We start from the raw sequence: 21,499 nt of genomic DNA, 5'->3' as shown, positions 1-21,499 counted from the left end.
TGATTTGTTTGTAGATGAACTCTCCACAGGGTAATTTGCTTGTAGCTGAACTCCTTACTTTGTGTCTAGTTTGTTAGCTGATCTCTCTACAGGGTGATTTGTTTGTAGCTGAACTCCTTACATTGTGTCTAGTTTCTAGCTGATCTCTCTACAGGGTGATTTGTTTGTAGCTGATCTCTCTACAAGTTGATTTGTGTGTTTATAGCTGATCTCTCTGCAGGTTGATTTGTTTGTAGCTGATCTCTCTACAGGTAATCTGTTTGTAGCTGAACTCTCTATAAGGTGATTTGTTTGTAGCTGATCTCTCTGCAGGTTGATTTGTTTTAGCTGAACTCTCTACAGGGTGATTGCTTGTAGCTGAACTCCTTACATTGTGTCTAGTTTCTATCTACAGGGTGATTTTTTGTAGCTGAATTCTCTTCAGGGTGATTTGTTTCTAGCTGATCTCTCTACAGGTAGATTTGTGTTGATTTGTTCATTGCTGATCGCTCTAAAGGTAATTGATTTGTTGCAGTTGAACACCCTGCAAAGTGTTTTGTTTGTAGCTTATCACTCTAAAGGGTAATTTGTTTGTAGCTGAACTCTCTCCACAGTGACTTGTGTGTAGCTGAATTCTGTGTAACTGAATTCTCTAGAGAGTGACTTAATTGTAGCTGAATTTTCTACACAGTGCATGACTTGTTTATAGCTGAACTTTCTTCAGTGTGACTTGTAATGTTCTGAATCTCTATAGTGGTATATTTGCTTAACTCTCCACATGGTGACTGTCTTCTTGCTGAACTGTCTATAACATTAACTGTTTGCAGCTGAACTCCCTACAGAATCACTTGTGATGTAATAAAATTCTATAATGGAGTAAATAAATCAGCCGAATGCTCTATTAGGGTGACTGTTCTATTAGAGTATCTCGATCTCGCATTTGCTACACGGAGTTGGCTTTCGAATCATAACTCAGTGGTTTGTAATCCGATTCTTCTGTACTACTGCAAGGACTTTCTATGAAGATTATTCCAGCTATACACCGATTTTCAGCTCATTGCTCTAAGCGGTTTGCCTAGTAGGCGTGAAAACTAATACTTTTTTATTCATAAAAATCGATCGCGTAATTGTGACACAGGTTGGGTTTTGTGTCATATCTCCATGGTCTTTATCTCGATTCCTTTCAAACCACAAAAAGGCACTCCTACGATGGTTACTCCATCTACATAGCAATTTTCAACTCATTCCATGAAGCGGTTTACCCTGTAGGCGTGACAACAAATCGATCTTGTTTTACGCGAATAATCGGTCATAACTCCTGAACCATTCATCGGATTTGTACCAAATTTGATGCTAGGATTCGCCTTTGGACTCCCTTTCTGTGTGCCAAATTTCAAGGCGATCGGAGTACGCGTTTCCTCGTTATAGCAATTTTTGCAAGTGTGCGAAAAGACGAAGAAGAAAAAAAAACGAAGAAAAAAAACGAAACGTTGGCAGCTCGTATCTCGGAAATTGCTGGGGCGATTTCCTTCAAATTTGGAATGTAGACTCCCTTGGCTGGCGGGCAACTGTGTAGCAAATTTGGTTCCAATCAGATACGTGATCACCGAGATACAAAGGTGTGAAAATGACGTTTTCGTTCTTCCTGTCAATATACTCACGGTGTGGCGCGCCAGCTTCTTGGGCCGCACAACACACTACCGTGTGTCTTGATAGGAACATTAGAGGTCCAAGAACTTCATCTTCATTTCGCACATTTCGCAAAATCCGCCATAAAACACGAATGCATGCTCGGATTGGGCTGAAATTTGGCACACTTAAAGGGCTCATTAAGGCGGATCTCCGTACCAACTTTGGTAGGAATCCGATGAACATTCACGGAGTTATGAACGATTATTTGTGTAAAATAAGATCGAAGGTCTGTCACGCCTACAGGGTAAACTCCTTTGAGGAATCAGTTGAAAATTGATATGTAGATGGAGCAACCATCGTAGGAGTGCCTTTTTGTGGTTTGAAAGGAATCGGGATAAAGACCATGGAGATATGACACAAAACCCAACCTGTGTCAAAATTACGCGATCGATTTTTATGAATAAAAAACTATCAGTTTTCGTGTCTACCAGGCAAACTGCTTAGAGCAACGAGCTGAAAATCAGTATGTAGCTGGAATAATCCTCATAGAAAGTCCTTGCAGTAGTACAGAAGAATCGGATTGCAAACCACTGAGTTATGATTCGAAAGACAACTACGTGTAACAAATGCGAGATCGAGATACTCTAATAGAACAGTCATCCTAATAAAGTATTCAGCTGCATTTATAATTTACTCAATTATATTACATTGCAAGTTATTCTTCAGCTACAAACAAGTCACCCTGTAGTCAGATCAGCCAGAAGAAGGTACCTAATAGAGAGTTCAGCTACAAAGAAACCATCATGTAGAGAGTTCAGCTCAAACAAATTGCCCTGTAGGGAGATCAGCTAGAAGAAGTTACCTTGTAGAGAGTTCAGTTACAAAGAAACAATCATGCAAAGAGTTCAGCTGCAAACAAATCACCCAGTAGAAAGTTCCGCTATGAACAGACCACACTGTAGAGAGTTCAGTTGGAAACAAGTCATTTTGTAGAGAGATCAGCTAAAAGAAGTCACATTGTAGAGAGTTCAGCTACAAAGAAACTACCATGTAGAGAGTTCAGCTGCAAACAAATCACCATGTAGAGAACTCAGCTACAAACAAATATGCCCTGTAGAAAGATCAGCTAGAAGAAGTTACCTTGTAGAGAGTTCAGCTACAAAGAAACCACCATGTAGAGAGTTCAGCTGCAAACAAATCACCTGTAGAGAGTTCAGCTAGAAACTAGTCACCCTGTAGAGAGATCAGCTAGAAACAAGTTACCCTGTAAAGAGTTCAACTAGAAGAAGTCACATTGTAGAGAGTTCAGCTACAAAGAAACTACCATGTAGAGAGTTCAGCTGCAAACAAACACCCTGCAGAGAACTCAGCTACAAACAAATCACCCTGTAGAGAGTTCAGCTACAAAGAAATCATCATGTAGAGAGATCAGCTGCAAACAAATCACCCTGTAGAGAGTTCAGCTAGAAGAAGTCACCTTTTAGAGAGTTCAGCTACAAAACAACCACCATGTAGAGAGTTCAGCTGCAAAAAAAATCAATCACTCTGCAGAGAGTTCAGCTAGAAGAAGTCACCTTGTAGAGAGTTCAGCTGCAAATAAATCACCCTGTAGAGAATCCAGCTACAAACAAATCACCCTGTAGAAAGATCAGCTAGAAGAAGTTACCTTGTAGAGAGTTTAGCTACAAAGAAACCAGCATGTAGAGAGTTCAGCTGCAAACAAATCACATGTAGAGAGTTCAGCTAGAAACAAGTCACCCTGTAGAGAGATCAGCTAGAAACAAGTCACCCTGTAGAGAGTTCAGCTAGAAGAAGTCACATTGTAGAGAGTTCAGCTACAAAGAAACTACCATGCAGAGAGTTCAGCTGCAAACAAATCACCCTGTAGAAAGTTCAGCTATGAACAGATCACCCTGTAGAGAGATCAGCTAGAAACAAGTCACCTTGTAGAGAGTTCAGCTAGAAGAAGTTACCTTGTAGAGAGTTCAGCTACAAAGAAACCACCATGTAGAGAGTTCAGCTGCAAACAAATCACCCAGTAGAAAGTTCAGCTATGAACAGATCACCCTGTTGAGAGTTCAGTTAGAAACAAGTCATCCTGTAGAGAGATCACCTAGAAGTATCACCTTGTAGAGAGTTCAGCTACAAACAAATCACCTGTAGGGATTTCAGCTGCAAACAAATCACCCTGTAGAGAGTTCAGCTACAAAGAAATCATCATGTAGAGAGTTCAGCTGCAAACAAATCATCCTGTAGAGAGTTCAGCTATGAAAAGATCACCCTGTAGAGAGTTCAGCTATAAGAAGTCATCTTTTAGAGAGTTCAGCTACAAAGCAACCACCATGTAGAGAATTCAACTGCAAACAAATCACCCTGTAGAGAATTCAGCTACAAACAAATCCCCTGTAGAGAGACCAGCTAGAAACAAGTCACCCTGTAGACAGATCAGCTAGAAGAAGTTACCTTGTAGAGAGTTCAGCTACAAACAAACCACCCTGTAGAGAATTCAACTACAAACAGATAACCCTGCAGAGAGTTCAGCTAGAGTCAAGTCACCCTGTAGAGAGAATCCTGTAAAGAGTTCATCTACGTACAAGCAGATCACCCTGTAGAGAGTTCAGCAACATTACAAGCCACCCAGTAGAGAGATCAGCTGTAAATTATCCTGTGGGGATTAATTGACATGTAATAAATATTTGCAAGAGTTCATAATATAATGAACTCTTGATATATGCATTATATATATAATTTGTACATTTACTGATAAAATCAGAAAGAGTTAAAGTATTTATAAAATCTGCTTCATCTTTTTCTTTTTCCTGTGGTAAAGAAAAATATATAGGTTAAAAAGCCCCAAAGCTGGCCATAGGCCGGCTTTGGGGTATACAAATACAAAAAAGAAGTGAAATCTAATCAAAAACAGCCAAGCTGTAAAAAAAGGAGTGCGGCCCTTGAAAAGGCTATAATGAAAAAAGATGTGAAATCCAAGGTGGCGGCCAAGAAATGGCTGTGATGGTAGGTTAATGGTAAAAATTTTAATAACAACAATTCAGGTGAAATTGGTGCCGCACAGAATTCGCCTCAATTGTCGTTATTAAAATTTTTACCATTAACCTACCATCACAGCCATTTCTTGGCCGCCACCTTGGATTTCACATCTTTTTTCACCATAGCCTTTCTCAGGGCCGCACTCTTTTTTTACAGCTTGGCTGTTTTGGATTAGATTTCACTTCTTTTTGTATTTGTATACCCCAAAGCTGGCGGCATTTTAATCTATCATTTTTTTCTTTACTACAGGAAGAAGAAAAGATGAAGCAGGGTGATTTCTTTGTAGCTGACCTCTCTGCAAGGTGATCCTTCTAACTGATCTCTCTACCGGATGACTTGTTTGTTGCTGAACTCTCTACAGGGTGATTTGTTTGAAGCTGAACTCTCTACATGGTAGTTTCTTTGTAGCTGAATTCTCTACAATGTAACTTCTTCTAGCTGAACTCTCTACAGGGTGACTTGTTTGTAGCTGAACTCTCTACAGGGTGATTTGTTTGTAGCTGAACTCTCTACAAGGTAACTTCTTCTAGCTGATCATTCTACAGGGTGATTTGTTTGTAGCTGAACTCTCTACAATGTAACTTCTTCTAGCTGAACTCTCTACGGGTGGCTTGTTTCTAGCTGATCTCTCTACAGGGTGACTTGTTTCTAGCTGAACTCTCTACAGGGTGATTTGTTTGTAGCTGAACTCTCTACAAGGTAACTTCTTCTAGCTGATCTTTCTACAGGCATAGGGTGATTTGTTTGTAGCTGAAACAGGGGCGGTGGAGCAGGCCAAAAAGTGAGGGGGCCAGGCTAGCTGTAAGTTGAAGACCCAAAAAAAACAATAGCTGCTCTCCACCAAATACATCTCCTTATTTATAACTACACATACGTAGCTAAGGAATTTGCTACACTGCTTCTCTAAATACTGTGACTACTCTATTAGAATATCCTGATCCTGACTGTTCTATTAGAGTATCTCGATCTTTTCTTGCAAACAGTGTCCCAAAAGTGGGGGGCCAAGGGGGCCATGGCCCCCCACTTTTTGAAATTCCCATCTCACCATTTTTCATCAGTTTTAGGAAGTTTTACATGTCAAACATGCTGGTTTACCTCTCTACATCTTTGCTGGACCATTCAATCACCTTCTTTTGTGTAGGCAGCTTTATTCAGTCTCTTGAAAACATCAGAGCATGCCAACTGGGTGCAACCTTCAATACCAGTTAACGCTTACTTTGTTTCATTGGTTCCATGCAAGAATGACAGGAAAACCAGCAGAAATGTAATAGAGCGCAAATGGAGTTAGCCTAGCTCTAAATATTGTACTCTACATGTTTATACAAATGATTACCGAATTGCAAATTCTGATTATCAAAAACCACAATCAAAATTTCCATTCATGTAAAGTTCCGAAGGTGCATATTTAGAACTATACTAAGGTTATGTAATATTTCTGCTGGATTTTCGTGGAATCGATGAAACAAAATAAGCAGTAAGTGGTGTGGATGGTTGTGCCCAATTGGCGTGCTCTGACATTTTGAAGAGACTGAAGAAAGGTGCCTACACAGACGAAGGTGATTGAAACGTCCAGTAAAGATGTAGAGAGGCAAACTAGCATGTTTGACTTGTAAAACTTCCTAAAACTGATGAAAAATGGTGAGATGGGAATTTCGATGGATTTTGGCCTCGATAAGAGAGCCGCCATTGCCACTCTATGGACGAATATAACTAAACAAGGATGCAGCATGACTTTAGAGAGGCAAAACATCACGTTTGCTGTGCAAGATTTCTTTAAAGGGTTGTAAATTGGTCGATATCGGCAAAATTCGTGGATATACATGTTTATACAAATCAATAGTACGTCCTATTTTAGAATATGGTAACTTGGTTTGGGGACCTTACTATAAAACAGACATCCAAAAATTAGAAAAAATCCAACGGAATGCAATTAGAATGATCAAATCTATAAGAAATCTCGACTACGAGGAACGATTGAAAGTACTTAACTTGCCATCATTACATTATAGACGTTATAGAGGTGACATGGTTGCTGTCTATACAATCTAATCCAAAACAGCCAAGCTGTAAAAAAAGTGTACGGGCCTCAGAAAGGCTATGGTGAAAAAAGATGTGAAATCCAAGGTGGCGCCAAGAAATGGCTGTGATGGTAGGTTAATGGTAAAAATTTTAATAACGACAATTCAGGTGAATTTTTGTGCCGCTTCACAAAATTTACCTAAATTGTCATTATTAAAATTTTTACCATTAACCTACCATCACAGCCATTTCTTGGCCGCCATCTTGGATTTCACATCTTTTTTCACCATAGCCTTTCTGAGGGCCGCACACTTTTTTTACAGCTTGGCTGTTTTGGATTAGATTTCATTTCTTTTTGTATTTGTATACCCCAAAGCCGGCCTATGGCCAGCTTTGGGACTTTTTTAACCTATGTTTTTTTCTTTACTACAGGAAGAAGAAAAGATGAAGTAGATGTACTTTAAATATTTTATCAGTAAATGTACAAATTATATATACTGTATAATACATATGTGACCGGATTTGCGAAATGGGGTCTTCCACACACATCCAATTTGCCAACTTTGACAATTGATAACTTCAGATTGGAAAGAGCTATTGCCTTGATATTTGGGTAGTGGTGAGCACCACTATAGCTGAATACATGGTGAAATTTGCAGGTTAATATGTTACTTGAACACTGAGTTATGGTCTCCAACGTTTACGAAATTGGATGTGTGTGGAAGACTCCTTTTCGCAAATCCGGTCACATATATCGATTACAGAAATCTCCATGGTGGTTTCTTTGTAACTGAACTCTCTACAAGGTGACTTCTTCTAATTGCTCTCTCTACAAAGTGAATTGTTTGTAGCTGAATGATCTACAAGGTAACTTCTTCTAGCTGATCTCTCTACAGGGAGATTTGTTTGTAGCTGAACTATCTACAAGGTAACTTCTTATAGCTGATCTCTCTACAGGGTGATTTGTTTGTAGTTGAATTCTGTACAGGTGATTTGTTTGCAGCTGAGCTCTTTACAAAATGGTTTCTTTGTAGCTGAACTTTCTCCAAGGTAACTTCTCCTAACTGATCTTTCTACAGGGTGATTTGTTTGTAGCTGAACTATCTACAAGGTAACTTCTTATAGCTGATCTCTCTACAGGGTGATTTGTTTGTAGTTGAATTCTGTACAGGTGATTTGTTTGCAGCTGAGCTCTTTACAAAATGGTTTCTTTGTAGCTGAACTTTCTCCAAGGTAACTTCTCCTAACTGATCTTTCTACAGGGTGATTTGTTTGTAGCTGAACTATCTACAAGGTAATTTCTTCTAGCTGATCTCTCTACAGGGTGATTTGTTTGTAGCTGAATTCTGTACAATGATTTGTTTGCAGCTGAGCTCTTTACAGAATGGTTTCTTTGTAGCTGAACTCTCTACAGGGTGATTTGTTTGTAGCTGAAATCCCTACAAGGTAACTTCTTCTAGCTGATCTCTCTACAGGGTGATTTGTTTGTAGCTGAACTCTCTACAGGTGATTTGTTTGTAGCTGAACTCTCTACAAGGCGATACTTCTAGGTGATCTCTCTACAGGATTCCTTGTTTCTAACTGAACTCTCAACAGGGTGATCTGTTCATAGCTGAACTTTCTACTGGGTGATTTGTTTGCAGCTGAACTCTCTAAATGGTGGTTTCTTTGTAGCTGAACTCTCTACAACGTGATTTCTTCTAGCTGAACTCTCTACAAGGTGACTTGTTTCTAGCTGATCTCTCTACAGGGTGACTTGTTTCTAGCTGAACTCTCTACAGGTGATTTGTTTGTAGCTGAACTCTCTACATGGTGGTTTCGTTGTAGCTGAACTCTCTACAAGGTAACTTCTTCTAGCTGATCTTTTTACACTGCATATTTGTTTGTAGCTGAGTTCTCTACAGGGTGATTTGTTTGCAGCTGAACTCTCTACATGGGAGTTTCATTGTAGCTGAACTCTCTACAATGTGACTTCTTCTAGCTGAACTCTCTACAGGGTGACTTGTTTCTAGCTGAACTCTCTATAGGTGATTTGTTTGCAGCTGAACTCTCTACATGGTGGTTTCTTTGTAGCTGAACTCTCTACAAGGTAACTTCTTCTAGCCGATCTTTCTACAAGGTGATTGAGTTTTTTGCAGCTGAACTCTTTACATGGTGGTTGCTTTGTAGCTGAACTCTCTAAAAGGTGACTTCTTCTAGCTGAACTCTCTACAGGATGATTTGTTTGCAGCTGAACTCTCTACGTGGTAGTTTCTTTGTAGCTGAACTCTCTACAATGTGACTTCTTCTAGCTGAACTCTCTACAGGGTGACTTGTTTTTAGCTGATCTCTCTACAGGGTGACTTGTTTCTAGCTGAACTCTCTACAGGTGATTTGTTTGCAGCTGAACTCTCTACATGGTGGTTTCTTTGTAGCTGAACTCTCTACAAGGTAACTTCTTCTAGCTGATCTTTCTACAGGGTGATTTGTTTGTAGCTGAATTCTCTACAGGGTGATTTATTTGCAGCTTAACTCTCTACAAGGTGACTTCTTCTAGCTGAATTCTCAACAGAGTGATTGATTTTTTTTGCAGCTGAACTCTCTACATGGTGGTTTCTTTGTAACTGAACTCTCTACAGGGTGATTTGTTTGTAGCTGAACTCTCTACAGGGTGATTTGTTTGTAGCTGAACTCTCTACAGGGTGATCTGTTCGTAGCTGAACTCCCTATAAGGTAACTTCTTCTAGCTAATCTTTCTACATGGCGATTTGTTTGTAGCTGAGTTCTCTACAGGGTGATTTGTTTGCAGTTGAACTCTACATGGTAGTTTCTTTGTAGCTCTACAATGTGACTTCTTCTAGCTGAACTCTCTACAAGGTGACTTGTTTCTAGCTGATCTCTGTACAGGGTGACTTGTTTCTAGCTGATCTCTGTACAGGGTGACTTGTTTCTAGCTGAACTCTCTACAGGTGATTTGTTTGCAGCTGAACTCTCTACATGGTTTATTTCTTTGTAACTGAACTCCCTGCAAGGTGACTTCTTCTAGCTGATCTCTCTACAGGGAGATTTGTTTGTAGCTTAACTCTCGACAGGTGATTTGTTTGCAGCTGAACTCTCTACATGATGGTTTCTTTGTAGCTGAACTCTCTACAAGGTGATTTCTTCTATAGCTGATGTTTCTACAGGGTGATTTGTTTGTAGTTGAACTCTCTACATGATAGTTTCTTTGTAGCTGAACTCTCTACAAGGTGATTTCTTCTATAGCTGATCTTTCTACAGGGTGATTTGTTTGTACCTGAACTATCTACATGATGGTTTCTTTGTAGCTGAACTCTCTACAAGGTAACTTCTTCTAGCTGATCTCTCTACTGGACAATTTGTTTGTACCTGAACTCTCACATGATTGCTTCTTTGAAGCTGAACTCTCTACAAGGTGATTTCTTCTAGCTGATCTTTCTACAGGGTGATTTGTTTGTAGCAGAACTCTCTACAAGGAAACTTCTTCTAGCTGAACTCTCTATACATGATTTGTTTGCGGCTGAATTCTCTACGTGATGGTTTCTTTGTAGCTGAACTCTCTACAAGGTAACTTCTTCTAGCTGATCTCTTTACAGGGTGAATTGTTTGTAGCTGAACGATCTACAAGGTAACTTCTTCTAACTGATCTCTCTACAGGGTGATTTGTCTGTAGCTGAACTCTCTACAAGGAAACCTCTTTTAACTGAGCTCTGTACAGGGTGAATTGTTTGTAGCTGAACTATCTGCAAGGTAACTTCTTCTAGCTGATCTCTCTACAGGATGATTTGTTTGTAGCTGAACTATCTACAAGGTAACTTCTTCTAGCTGATCTCTCTACAGGGTGATTTGTTTGTAGCTGAATTCTGTATAGGTGATTTGTTTGCAGCTGAGCTCTTTACAGAATGGTTTCTTTGTAGCTGAACTCTCTACAAGGTAACTTCTTCTAGCTGATGTATCTACAGGATCACTAGTTTGTAGCTGAATTCTCTACATGGTGGTTTCTTTGTAACTGAACTATCTATAAGGTGACATCTTCTAGCTGATCTTTCAACAGGGTGATTTGTTTGTAACTGAACTCTCTACAAGAAAACTTCTTCTAACTGATGTCTGAACAGGGTGAATTGTTTGTAGCTGAACTCTCTACAGGGTGATTTGTTTGTAGCTGATCTCTATACAGGTTACTTATTTCTAACTGATCTCTTGAATTCTGTTCAGGGTGACTGCTCTATTAGGATGACTGCTCTATTAGAGTATCTCGATCTCGCACTTGCTACACCAAGTTGAATTTCGTGTTATAACTCCGTGGCTTTAAGTCTGATTTTTCTACACCATTGAAGAGCCTTTCTAAGATGATAACTCCATCTGTACAGCGATTTTCAAAGCATTACCCCAAGTGGTTTATCTGGTAGGCGTGGCAAACATAATAATAATAATAATAATAATAATAAAAAAAAAAATAAATTAGCTAATCTCGATTGCATAATTGTTACACACTGTTGATTTTTTCGCTGTATCTTCCTGGTTTTTAGCTCGATTTCTTTCAAACCACAAAAGGTTTGAGGTTCAATAGTTAACCTATTCACCCACCGATTTTCAGCTTCTTCCCATACGCGGTTTACCCTGTAGGCATGACAACATATTGGTGTTATTTTTCGTGCATAATCGCTCATAACTCTTTGCCTGTTTATGGTATTCCAGCCAAAGTTGGTACAGAGATGCGCCTTTATACCCTTCTTCTGTGTGCCAAATGTCAAGGCAATCGGATAACGCGTTCGCGTTTTATAGCAGTTTTTGTAAGTGTGCGAAAAGAGGAAGAAAAATAAGAAGAAAAAAAAAACGAAGAAACTAAGCGAATTTTTGAAGTCGCATATCTCAGGAATGCCAGAAGCGATTTCACTCAAATTTGGAATGTGGAGTGCTGAAGTTGGAGGGAATGTACACAGCAAAATTTGTCTTGTTTCATCGAGGAAGCACAGAGCTACGGAGGTGCGAAAATTGCGTTTTCTTTCTTCCTGTCAATATACTCACGGGGTTGCGCGCCGGCTTCTTGGGCCGCACGACACACTACCGTGTGTCTTGATATGCTACATGATAAGTATGATATAGACCATTCTGATTTTTTTACTTTTTCACCCATTACCCATACCAGAGGTCATACATTTAAGCTATTATTTTAAATATTTTTCAAGAACAGATGCCAGGAAATATTTTTTTACAAGAAGAGTTGTTGAACCATGGAATGATTTACCCCAAGAAGTAGCATGTGTAGCATCAGTTGATGATTTTAAGAAATTGATTGACCAATATTCATCTAACACTATGTATAAATGTATGTAATTAGTCTACATGTACCTGTTGATCAGGTGTAACAGGCTGTTTAGCCTTATAAATTACCTGTAATAAATAATAATAATAATAATAATAATATGGCATTTGGAAAATTTTGAGGTCGCTATAGAAGAACTGCCATACCAATCCTATGAATAAAAGTTACTGGCTATGGGTCTAGCAAGTTTTTTAGAAGTAAACTAGTACATCTGGCCAGTAAAAGTTCCCGTCAGTGAATAAAATCGGCATTTTTGACGAATTTTTGACAGTCGTCGAGTTCAGCCAGATGGCAAACAATTTTGGAATTCGATATTTGGTGTGGTAGTAGTTGGACCCATGCCAGACCAGTTTGACCTGGGAGGATTACTTTGGCATTGCTACTGTGTGCTCCAGTGGCATCAAAACTTTTTTTGAGTCCGAAATTTCATTTTCGCGATGCTGCGGCTGGAAATTGCTCAAGACAATGCAGCCACTGATGGTTTTAGTTTAGAGTACAGTTAATAAGAAAGGTTGAGAGTGCGTATTGTAGCTTGAAAATGCATTTCCTTAAAGATATAGCAAAAAATCTCGTAATTTGTAAGCATATTCGCCGATTTGCACGACAAGACGTTAATGCAAAATAACGCCAATCTGGCATTTTCTAAGTGGTACCAAGCCTAGCACTTGTGGGTGGTTTGGTAGTTGATTCTCGGAAGTCGAGATTTCATGTTGCGGACCCTACCAACAGTCACAATGTACTGAGTGCTCTATAATATATGTATAACATGCACTTTGTAGAGCTGCCTATGCATGTGTATAGCCATTACTGAATTTATGTGAGGTTTATAAGTCATTGAAGAAAATTACATGTTCTTTAGAAATCACATTTTAAGTCACATTTAAGGTAATAGATCCATAGTGGGAAGACATAGGCCATTGAAACTGCATGTTATACCAAGTATCATAAGTCCTTAAACTTATGACTCATTATAAAAAGGATATCTATAGTAAATGTCTACATCTCACACATGCAATATTCTCACACATGCAATATGTTACCAAATATATATCATACACAGTCTAATTGCATGCACATCCTACAAGCAAAACAGAAATTTAAAAGCTTGCAAGATTAATTAATTAAAATATAATTATATAATTTTGTATTTGTACCATTAAGATTATAATTGTATATTGCATTGTATTGTATTTATTACAGTGCAGAGCCTCCATCAGGGAGTATAATTAAGGCACAGGAAAATTATGATTTTTCACAATAGATTGATATTTCTACCATTATAATTTGACACCAGTTTGTGTGATGGATTTTTGCTTAGCACTATACTAGAAATACCTATACAAATCATTACAATTATTGAATGTACAAAACTTACAGCTACAGTTAGTATGAAGATATAGCTGATTAATCAAAATGTGTGTTGTGCCATTTGGTAGTGCAAGGTGGCCAACTCATACCAATATTAATTTTCTTTTTGAAATATCTCTGCTGCTATTGTAGTGAATTGAAACTCTAGCAGCATAATTATTCTTATTACCTAATTTTGTCTACAAATATTGCCTTTGGATATAGCCATGCACTCATAATGTGGATTCATTTATAGTGTACTCCCAACCATGATGGTGAAAATCGTAGCTCCGTACCGTAATCCATTGGTAAGTTACAACCATTTTTTGTAAGTGCCTGTGATTTATTTTCCCTATATACTTGCTGTACATTTTTTTTGCTGTACAAATCGATTTTTCTGTTGTTACTACTTTGTAGGGTTGTAACTCCTAAAATTATTGGCAATTGAGGCTGAAAGTTTTCCTTGACTAAGTAGATTATAAATATTTAATAAACAGGAATTTGAAAAATGCATGATTGTATTGGGTTTTCACAGATCCAGTCATAAATATTAAACAGAACACAGCCTCATAATAGCCTTGGCAGTATTGATTGGGTACACTCAACCACAAACATACTTTTAAAGTAACATGAAATGCATCCAAGGGATTTCTACATTAATAAAAAAAACACTGATTGATTGACTATGAAAACTTTGGACAAGTTTTGTAGGAATTAATTTTTTGCATATCAGTTGATCATCTTGTTTCAACGTGTTATATTGTACTGGGTTATAAAATTACTCTATATCTCACCATAGTAGTGTACACTTTTGTAATAATTGCTTTAATACTTACCATAGACAGTCAGGGTGGCAGTGTTAGACATCACTGATAATGATCCACTCCTCACAGTACACACATAACTACCATCATCACTACTCCTCACACTAGTAATTGTTAGTATACTAGTGTCACCAGTTGATGTTGATTGTCCTGTAACATCTCTACCATCACTAGTCCATGAGAATGTCACATCAGATGATACTGATGATGTACATGTTAAATTGACTGATGAACCAACTGGGACTAGTCTGTCTTGAGGATGAATAGTGATTCCTTGGAGAGAGTATTTCTCTAATGTTACAGGTTTTATCATGATTAATCAATAAACTTACCCAAAACAGTAACAGTAGAAACATATGATCTTGTCCCACCAGCTTCATTGGACACTACACACCTGTACTGTTGTGACTCTTGTAAGTTACTCACAACAAGTCTCTTGTTATAACTATTACTAATATCACTCCATCGTCCTCCATTAATATTCCTAGTCTGCCATTGATATGTAATTGATCCTCTACCAGTTCCCTCACAATTCAGAGTAACACTCATACTAACAGTTTTCAACTGACTGGTGGGGTGAGTTGTGATAGTAGGAGGACCTGTGGACACTTGTGTCATTATGTCTTACCTGTTAGGACAATACTCACCATACACATTCATAGTAGCACTATTGGACACAACTGATCCAGCCTCATTGCTCACTCTACACCTGTACATGTACTCTCCAATAGTCAGTGTTGTATCAGTAGTGTATGATGTTGTGCTATCATTACTAACAGTAGTCCAACCACTACCAGAACTTCTTCTCTCCCAGGAATACACTAGTGTTCCTACACCATTAGCTCTACACATGAGGGTGATGTTTCTTCCAATTGGTATGTCATCATCTGTTGGGTGATCTGTGATCTCTGGAGGACCTGTGTGTGAGGAGTGGTAAATATAATAATATACTTTGATTGCATACCATAAACAGTCAGGACAGTCAGAAAACTACCATGTGTCTTGATACTCACCATACACATTCACAGTAGCACTATTAGACACAACTGATCCAGCCTCATTTCTTACTATACACCTATATGTGTACTGTCCAACTGCCATGTTTCTTTTAGTAGTGTAAGGTGGACTGTTAGCATTGTTAATAGTAGTGCAACTACTACCAGATCTTCTCTCCCAGGAATATACTAGTGTTCCTAGACCACTAGCTCTACACATGAGAGTGATGCTTCTTCCTATTGGTACATCACCACCTGTTGGGTGATCTATAATCACTGGAGGACCTGTGTTTAATATAATAAACTAATCACTGTTGGGACAACATGTCAAATGTTGTTATTATGCAGGAACCAATAAAATGTCAATTTCATACATCCAATACCTACCTGAGTGGAAATTACCCTAATAATAAAATGTGAACCGACTTTTCAAAATTTATGCCAAATCTACTCAGCCAACACTAAGATACGCTCCCTCAAAGGACATTTTATTTCACTCTCAATTGCCTTCTTTTATGTATACTTAAGTATAATAACTGGCAGGTGCTCTAGTTGATTTATTTCACATTTGAAGAGCAGTTAAACCATAATACAATGCATTTACAGCCAACATTTTGTAAAAGTCAGATAAAGAACAAGGGAATAATGCATGATTATTGAAAAAGTTTTGTTATTATTTATCATTACTGTGTAAAACTCACAGGTGACTAAGGGGTCTTCTACACACATCCAACTTACCAACTTTGAAAATTCATAACTACAGACTGGGGTCAGATATGAGTACCAACATATAGCTTAATGGATAGAGAAACTTTCAGGTTTATATGTTACTTGAACACTAATTTATGGTCTTACAAGTTCATAAAATTGGATGTGTGGAAGACTGCTTTTCACAAATCCCATCACAGGATGATACAATTAGTTATAGCCTGTGAGGAAGAGATGAGCAGATAAATCATTCTTTAAATTAGTTATTGTTGTTCAAGTAGGAATAAATCTAATCAAAAACAGCCAAGCTGTAAAAAAAGGTGCAGCCCCTAAAAGGCCATGGTGAAAAAAGATGTGAAATCCAAGGTGGCGGTCAAGAAATGGCTGTGATGGTAGGTCAATGGTAAAAAATTTAATAACAACAATTCATGTGAATTTGTGCTCTGTAGACTAACTATTATAAAAGGCGGCCAAATTACCCGTCAATTAGAGCTAAAAGAAATTAATTTAGGATGCAGCTACAGTGAATATAGAACATAGCTGAATGATAAAAGTTCAATGTTAAATTTTTGTTAATTGCAATTGATTGTACAACATTCATTCTTGGTCGCTTCAGATATCAGCTGTTTCAGTTGCCAGTTACTTTCACTCTTATGAGGTCTTTCTCTACAAACACTGAGCTGTTTTACAAGTACTTGTAGTTTCATGGACGCGACTTTTTTACAGCAAAGGTGTTTTTTGGGGTGGATATCACTCATTTTGTCAGTGATAGACTCATTGAGGGAACAATAAATTGGTAAAAAGGCAGATGATATTTGAAAATGAGCAAGTAAAATGTATAATATTATCTTGGGATACACCCGTTGATTACTTTCATCTTGAAAAGGCATGGATAACTACTGACTGTTTTATTACACCAGAAGTATGAATATGAATATACTGACTTTTCTATTAGAGTAGATCTATCCTGATTCTTTTACTACAATATCTCATATCTGCGTGTGGTAAAAGTTTCAGACACCTTATGCTCAAATGTTTGCATAATTGTCAAGTGCCTAATTATACAGTTCAAAGTTACTACACAGCTAGCTTTTGACTGTTCTATTAGATAGATTTATTTTTATTGCGACATTCAATACAGTATCTCACATCTGTAGTACATCATACTTTAGGCACCTTATGCATGCTCAAAATTAAGCTAGTGTAATTAGCAAGTCATGGGTGTCTGCAATAGTTCATGGTGTTCTTATTTTGTGTTACTGGATTCACAATTATTTGAAGGTTTGGGGATTATCTAGGTCACATTATAGAAGATGTAGAGGCTGGAGGTAAAGCAATAAGGTATCAGATAATTCAGCAATAAAACATAGCTATAGACCTACCTCATGCACATTTCTCATAGTACATGGATGTATATATCGAGCATACAAATGTAACAATATAGATTGCGTGGATACACAACTTGGACGATAGTTAAAATAATATTTTTTAATATAGAGAGTCCTTAATTGATTAATTGTTATTTTCATATAACCAATTGTAACATTGTGGTCACAGCTTCAGGATTGGAGTAGCAGAGAAAGGATTAGAGGACTCATGATCAATCATCAAGACCTGGGGAGATGGAAACAGTACTGCACACCCAAAAGGACATCAGAGTACAGTATATGCAACCAGTGTATGAGATCACAACCTTGATCACCACTGAAATTAAACAACTTTCAAACTTGATGTAGCAATCAAGTTAAAACTAAAAGTTGCAGTACTTATGCTTTGCTGAGGGAGCATGCCCCCATGCAGACTCCCTTGCCCACTGAGCAGAATAATTAGCCATCTCATCATCATTACATGTTTATTTATTTAAATACTGTGCGAACCTCCCAAAATGGAGAATCTATATGTACAGATACAAACAATTACACAAAATTTATACAGTAGCTAGGTTAATACAAAAATATTTCAATACTCTCTTCTTAAAATCTTCTACGTTTGTTCCTTCAACAACTGTAGCTGGTAACTGTTCCGCATTTTAAGAGTTGAGGAAAAAAGGATAAACATCAAAGTGAGCTTGCAATTAGTGTTGGAATCTTTGTGAATGACCTCTTGTTCAACTATCCTGGCCTCTATATCAGTAGGGACCTTAGCTACCACTGCTACCTTTGCTGTGGTGCCCCTGATGTATCAGCAACATACAGTAGCTGTAAGATAAAGCTAGTTAATGCCCCTCTGGGCATAGCTAGGGTGGGATTTACTCCTACTGACTATCATAGTTCCTCTCGCATTCTTTGCCCGACAATAATTGCCATCACACAAATGACTTTAGCAGCGCACAAACAATTGTAGACAGCTTATAATAATACTATTATTAAAGTACATGTACTGCATTGTGACAATTATCACATAGTCTATTTAGGGGAAGTCTCTTGGAAAGTCCCTGTAGCACCTCAAGCGTGAAAACACGTGGTATGTGGTTTAAAATGAATGTTTAATGGCAGTCCAAGTCGAGACAGAGAAGTAAAGCCGTAGCACTAATAAGAAGCAATTTTTTGGTATTGAGCTGGATTTCAGTGGTGAGGCGTACTTTAGACTAATTGTAATGCGATGCACACCGCTTGAAGGATAAGAACAAAATGAGGAATGAAGAAAGATAAAGTTGGTGTGTAAAGTGTCACATTTCCACACACTGAGTAACCACATTTATGTGATAGGTTTTTTAGAGGTGTGCAGTGCAAATTCACCGAAAAGTTCTAAGTAGCAGCAAAATCCGGTATATATTTAATACCTCATGGCGGGATTGTCGACAAGGCAACTACCACTTGCCACTTGCATCGTCAAAAGTCTGGGAACTTTGCCTGCAGGCGGAAGAAGTAGGCGAATGTAACATGTGTAATGTTTGTATTTACTCATTTATACTGCATAGCTACTGGCCTAAACTAAATTAATACGTAGTGAAACCAGGTCTCCAGTCACCTGTTAAAACCAGCCAACTTGTAAATCCTTAAATGCGTCATTTGTGCAAAAAGTGACAGATTTCAGGTGTAATATATTCAATGCCCACCTGTTGGTTTTTACAGGTAATCTGGTCATAGCATGCAGTTCACCACTATAGCAGCAGCAGTTAAAATAATTAGATATGGTCATGGTACATGACATAACTTGGTACCAGGCAGAAACTGAGTCATGAATTGCAGGTCAGTTTAAATACAGAGGAATTGTAGTATCTTGTGTGTTCTTTTAGTAGTTCTCAAATCAAGTGTACATAGACTGTAGTGACATCAAGGGTGTTGTGAATTTACAGGTCAGTCTACATACTAAGGAATATAGTTGTTTATTATCTCAGGTGTTTTCTGAATTTCCAGGATCACTCATTAACAGTGGTAGTAGTTGAATGTGGTCATGGTGCATACATAACTTGCCGGAACTAAGATCAAAGATTCAAGTCGGTTTACATACAGAGGAATTTTATTAGTGTTCCTTTTGTAGCTCTCAATTGCCAAGTGTATGTGGACTGTAGTGACATCAAGGACACTGTGGATTTTCAGGTGAGTCTGCATACTTGTCCGGACTTCTATTATCCAAAATGAAGTTTGGTTTAAATAAACACAGGGAGAGAGCTTAAAAGTTGCTGTTTACCTATTTGGTGGCTTGTTTGTTCTACTACTAATAATAACACTTGGTTGCTAGGTGATAATGCATATTTACAACCTACGGGAGTGACCATGAATGCTCTGTAGTGAATCCCCCCTCTGCCCACTAAACTACACCATTGATAGTAATAACATTACTTGGATTTAGTAGCATGCATTTCATAGTTACAGATATTTCTGAGATATGGACAGTAGTATGTACCAGACTGCCTGGATAAGAGAGGTTCTACTATACTCAGATTTTAGGTGCATTGTATTTAATTCCGGCTTGTCAATTTTGCAGGCTATCTGGTCATAGCGGTTTATCCAATAGTAGTTCATGGTATGTAACTTGGAACCTGGCAGGAGTGTTGTGAATTTCAGTTAACAGAGGAGTTGTGTGTTCTCTTCTGCATTCAGTGTATGTAACTGTAGTGACATCAAGGGTGTTGTGAATTTCCAGGTCAGTTTATGTACTAAGGAATATTGCATTATCTCATGTTTTCTGAATTTCCAGGATAAGGCATACTGTTATGATGGGACCAAACTAATTCCCAAGTCAGTTAAGATGTTGTGTATTTTCATAGTATCCAGATTTTAGTTTAATGCCCGCTTAACGGTTTTTACAGACCATCTAGTTTACATGTTAGCAATCAGATATGGTCATAGTATGTAATTTTGGAACAGACAGCAACTGAGATCAAGTGAATTTGACAATGTGTATGGACCAAGTACCAAATGGCTGTGGCTCTCTTATCATTTGCCACTTACATCATCATCATCACTTTTGGTGTTAACTATTTGATGTGATGTTTATTAAATTTTTGTTACATGTTGTAATACCATTGTTATATATGTTTAGCTACTGTAAGGAAAAAAATTTCATGGATTTCACAGCCATCTTATCTGCAGTTAGAATCACCTTATTTTCTGTTTGTAGTTGTCACAGCAGTTTCACACGTCCATGGCAGTTTCACTCTTCCACAAAGCATTAAGTAAGGTGGAGCTTGTGTCATGGCTTTCATTATGTGCATACTGTACGGCAACAACCTTTTTGTCTGAAATGTGGTTTGTGACTTTGTACATGAGGTTTGGTCATTCCACACAACTTGCAAAATAATTCGTGTATGGTGCATGGCACTAAATGGAGTCTTAACTAATGAATTACACTTTCCCTGGTGTCTGTATGTTCTCTAGGCTTTCACACCTTGTTTATAAAACATCTGCCGATTATAAATGCTTGCACGAGGCGTGGCACTGAATGGAGTCAAAAAAATTTCTGCTTAAAATGCCTTCCCAAGGTAACTTAAGGCTCTGCATGCTTTCACAACTTATTTGTCAGACATTAGGGCTTGTGTCCACATTGTGTCTTTAAAAGTTATTGTACGGATTAGAGGTTTGAATGGAGAAAATATGCGTAGAGGCGATCCAGTATTAGATAACGTTCGTTTCAGACGTACTGTAGAAACACGAGTGTATTGAGTGGTATAATGCGATGATAGCTGAAACACATGGCAAGAAAATTATATCTAAATACGCTTGTGTTAAAAATGGGGTGCTCCTGTACACCCTAATGGGGGAGTTCTATATGCACCCACACCTTTAGGGTATATTATTGTATGCTTCTGAGGTGTTCAGTAAAATGGGTGTTCATGGAAGCACAAATGGAGGGGGGGTGTTAAGTTACACCCCAGGTGCTAATTGTTGTGGGAATATGTGACACAACAGTAAATACTAAGTAAAAGTGAAGTATACTTACCTTATCGCACTTATTGCAGTTTTACATGACAAAATTTGTAAATAAGTATCTAAAACCCACAATCGAAGTGATGCTTGGTGGTTAAGTTTTAAATACAAATTAGAAACCATACATAGAGTAAGAGATCATTCAAGTAGGTGTGTTATGTGTGTTACAATGTTATACTGTAGAGTTATAATGCTTACCAATTGCTACATACAGACATACATGTTTATGCTTGATACAGTTCATATTGCCCC

General features: G+C 38.0%; 1 protein-coding gene across 1 annotated transcript in view; it reads right to left on the bottom strand.

The window, feature by feature from the left end:
• The window catches only part of LOC136267015 (uncharacterized), a 176,550-nt gene that overhangs the window by 21,076 nt on the left and 133,975 nt on the right, over nucleotides 1-21,499 (bottom strand). The window contains exons 20-23 of the mRNA XM_066062065.1: nucleotides 15,186-15,452; nucleotides 14,820-15,089; nucleotides 14,505-14,771; nucleotides 14,185-14,463 (exon numbers count right to left, since the gene is read on the bottom strand). Coding sequence (XP_065918137.1) covers nucleotides 14,185-14,463; nucleotides 14,505-14,771; nucleotides 14,820-15,089; nucleotides 15,186-15,452 — 1,083 coding nt within the window. The remainder of the gene's footprint in view (nucleotides 1-14,184; nucleotides 14,464-14,504; nucleotides 14,772-14,819; nucleotides 15,090-15,185; nucleotides 15,453-21,499) is intronic.

This window comes from Dysidea avara, chromosome 9, assembly GCF_963678975.1.
Source record: "Dysidea avara chromosome 9, odDysAvar1.4, whole genome shotgun sequence".
Classification (NCBI taxonomy): Eukaryota; Metazoa; Porifera; class Demospongiae; order Dictyoceratida; family Dysideidae; genus Dysidea; species Dysidea avara.
The sequence above is the reverse complement of the archived record's forward strand: the minus strand, read 5'-3'. Positions and strand labels throughout refer to the sequence as shown.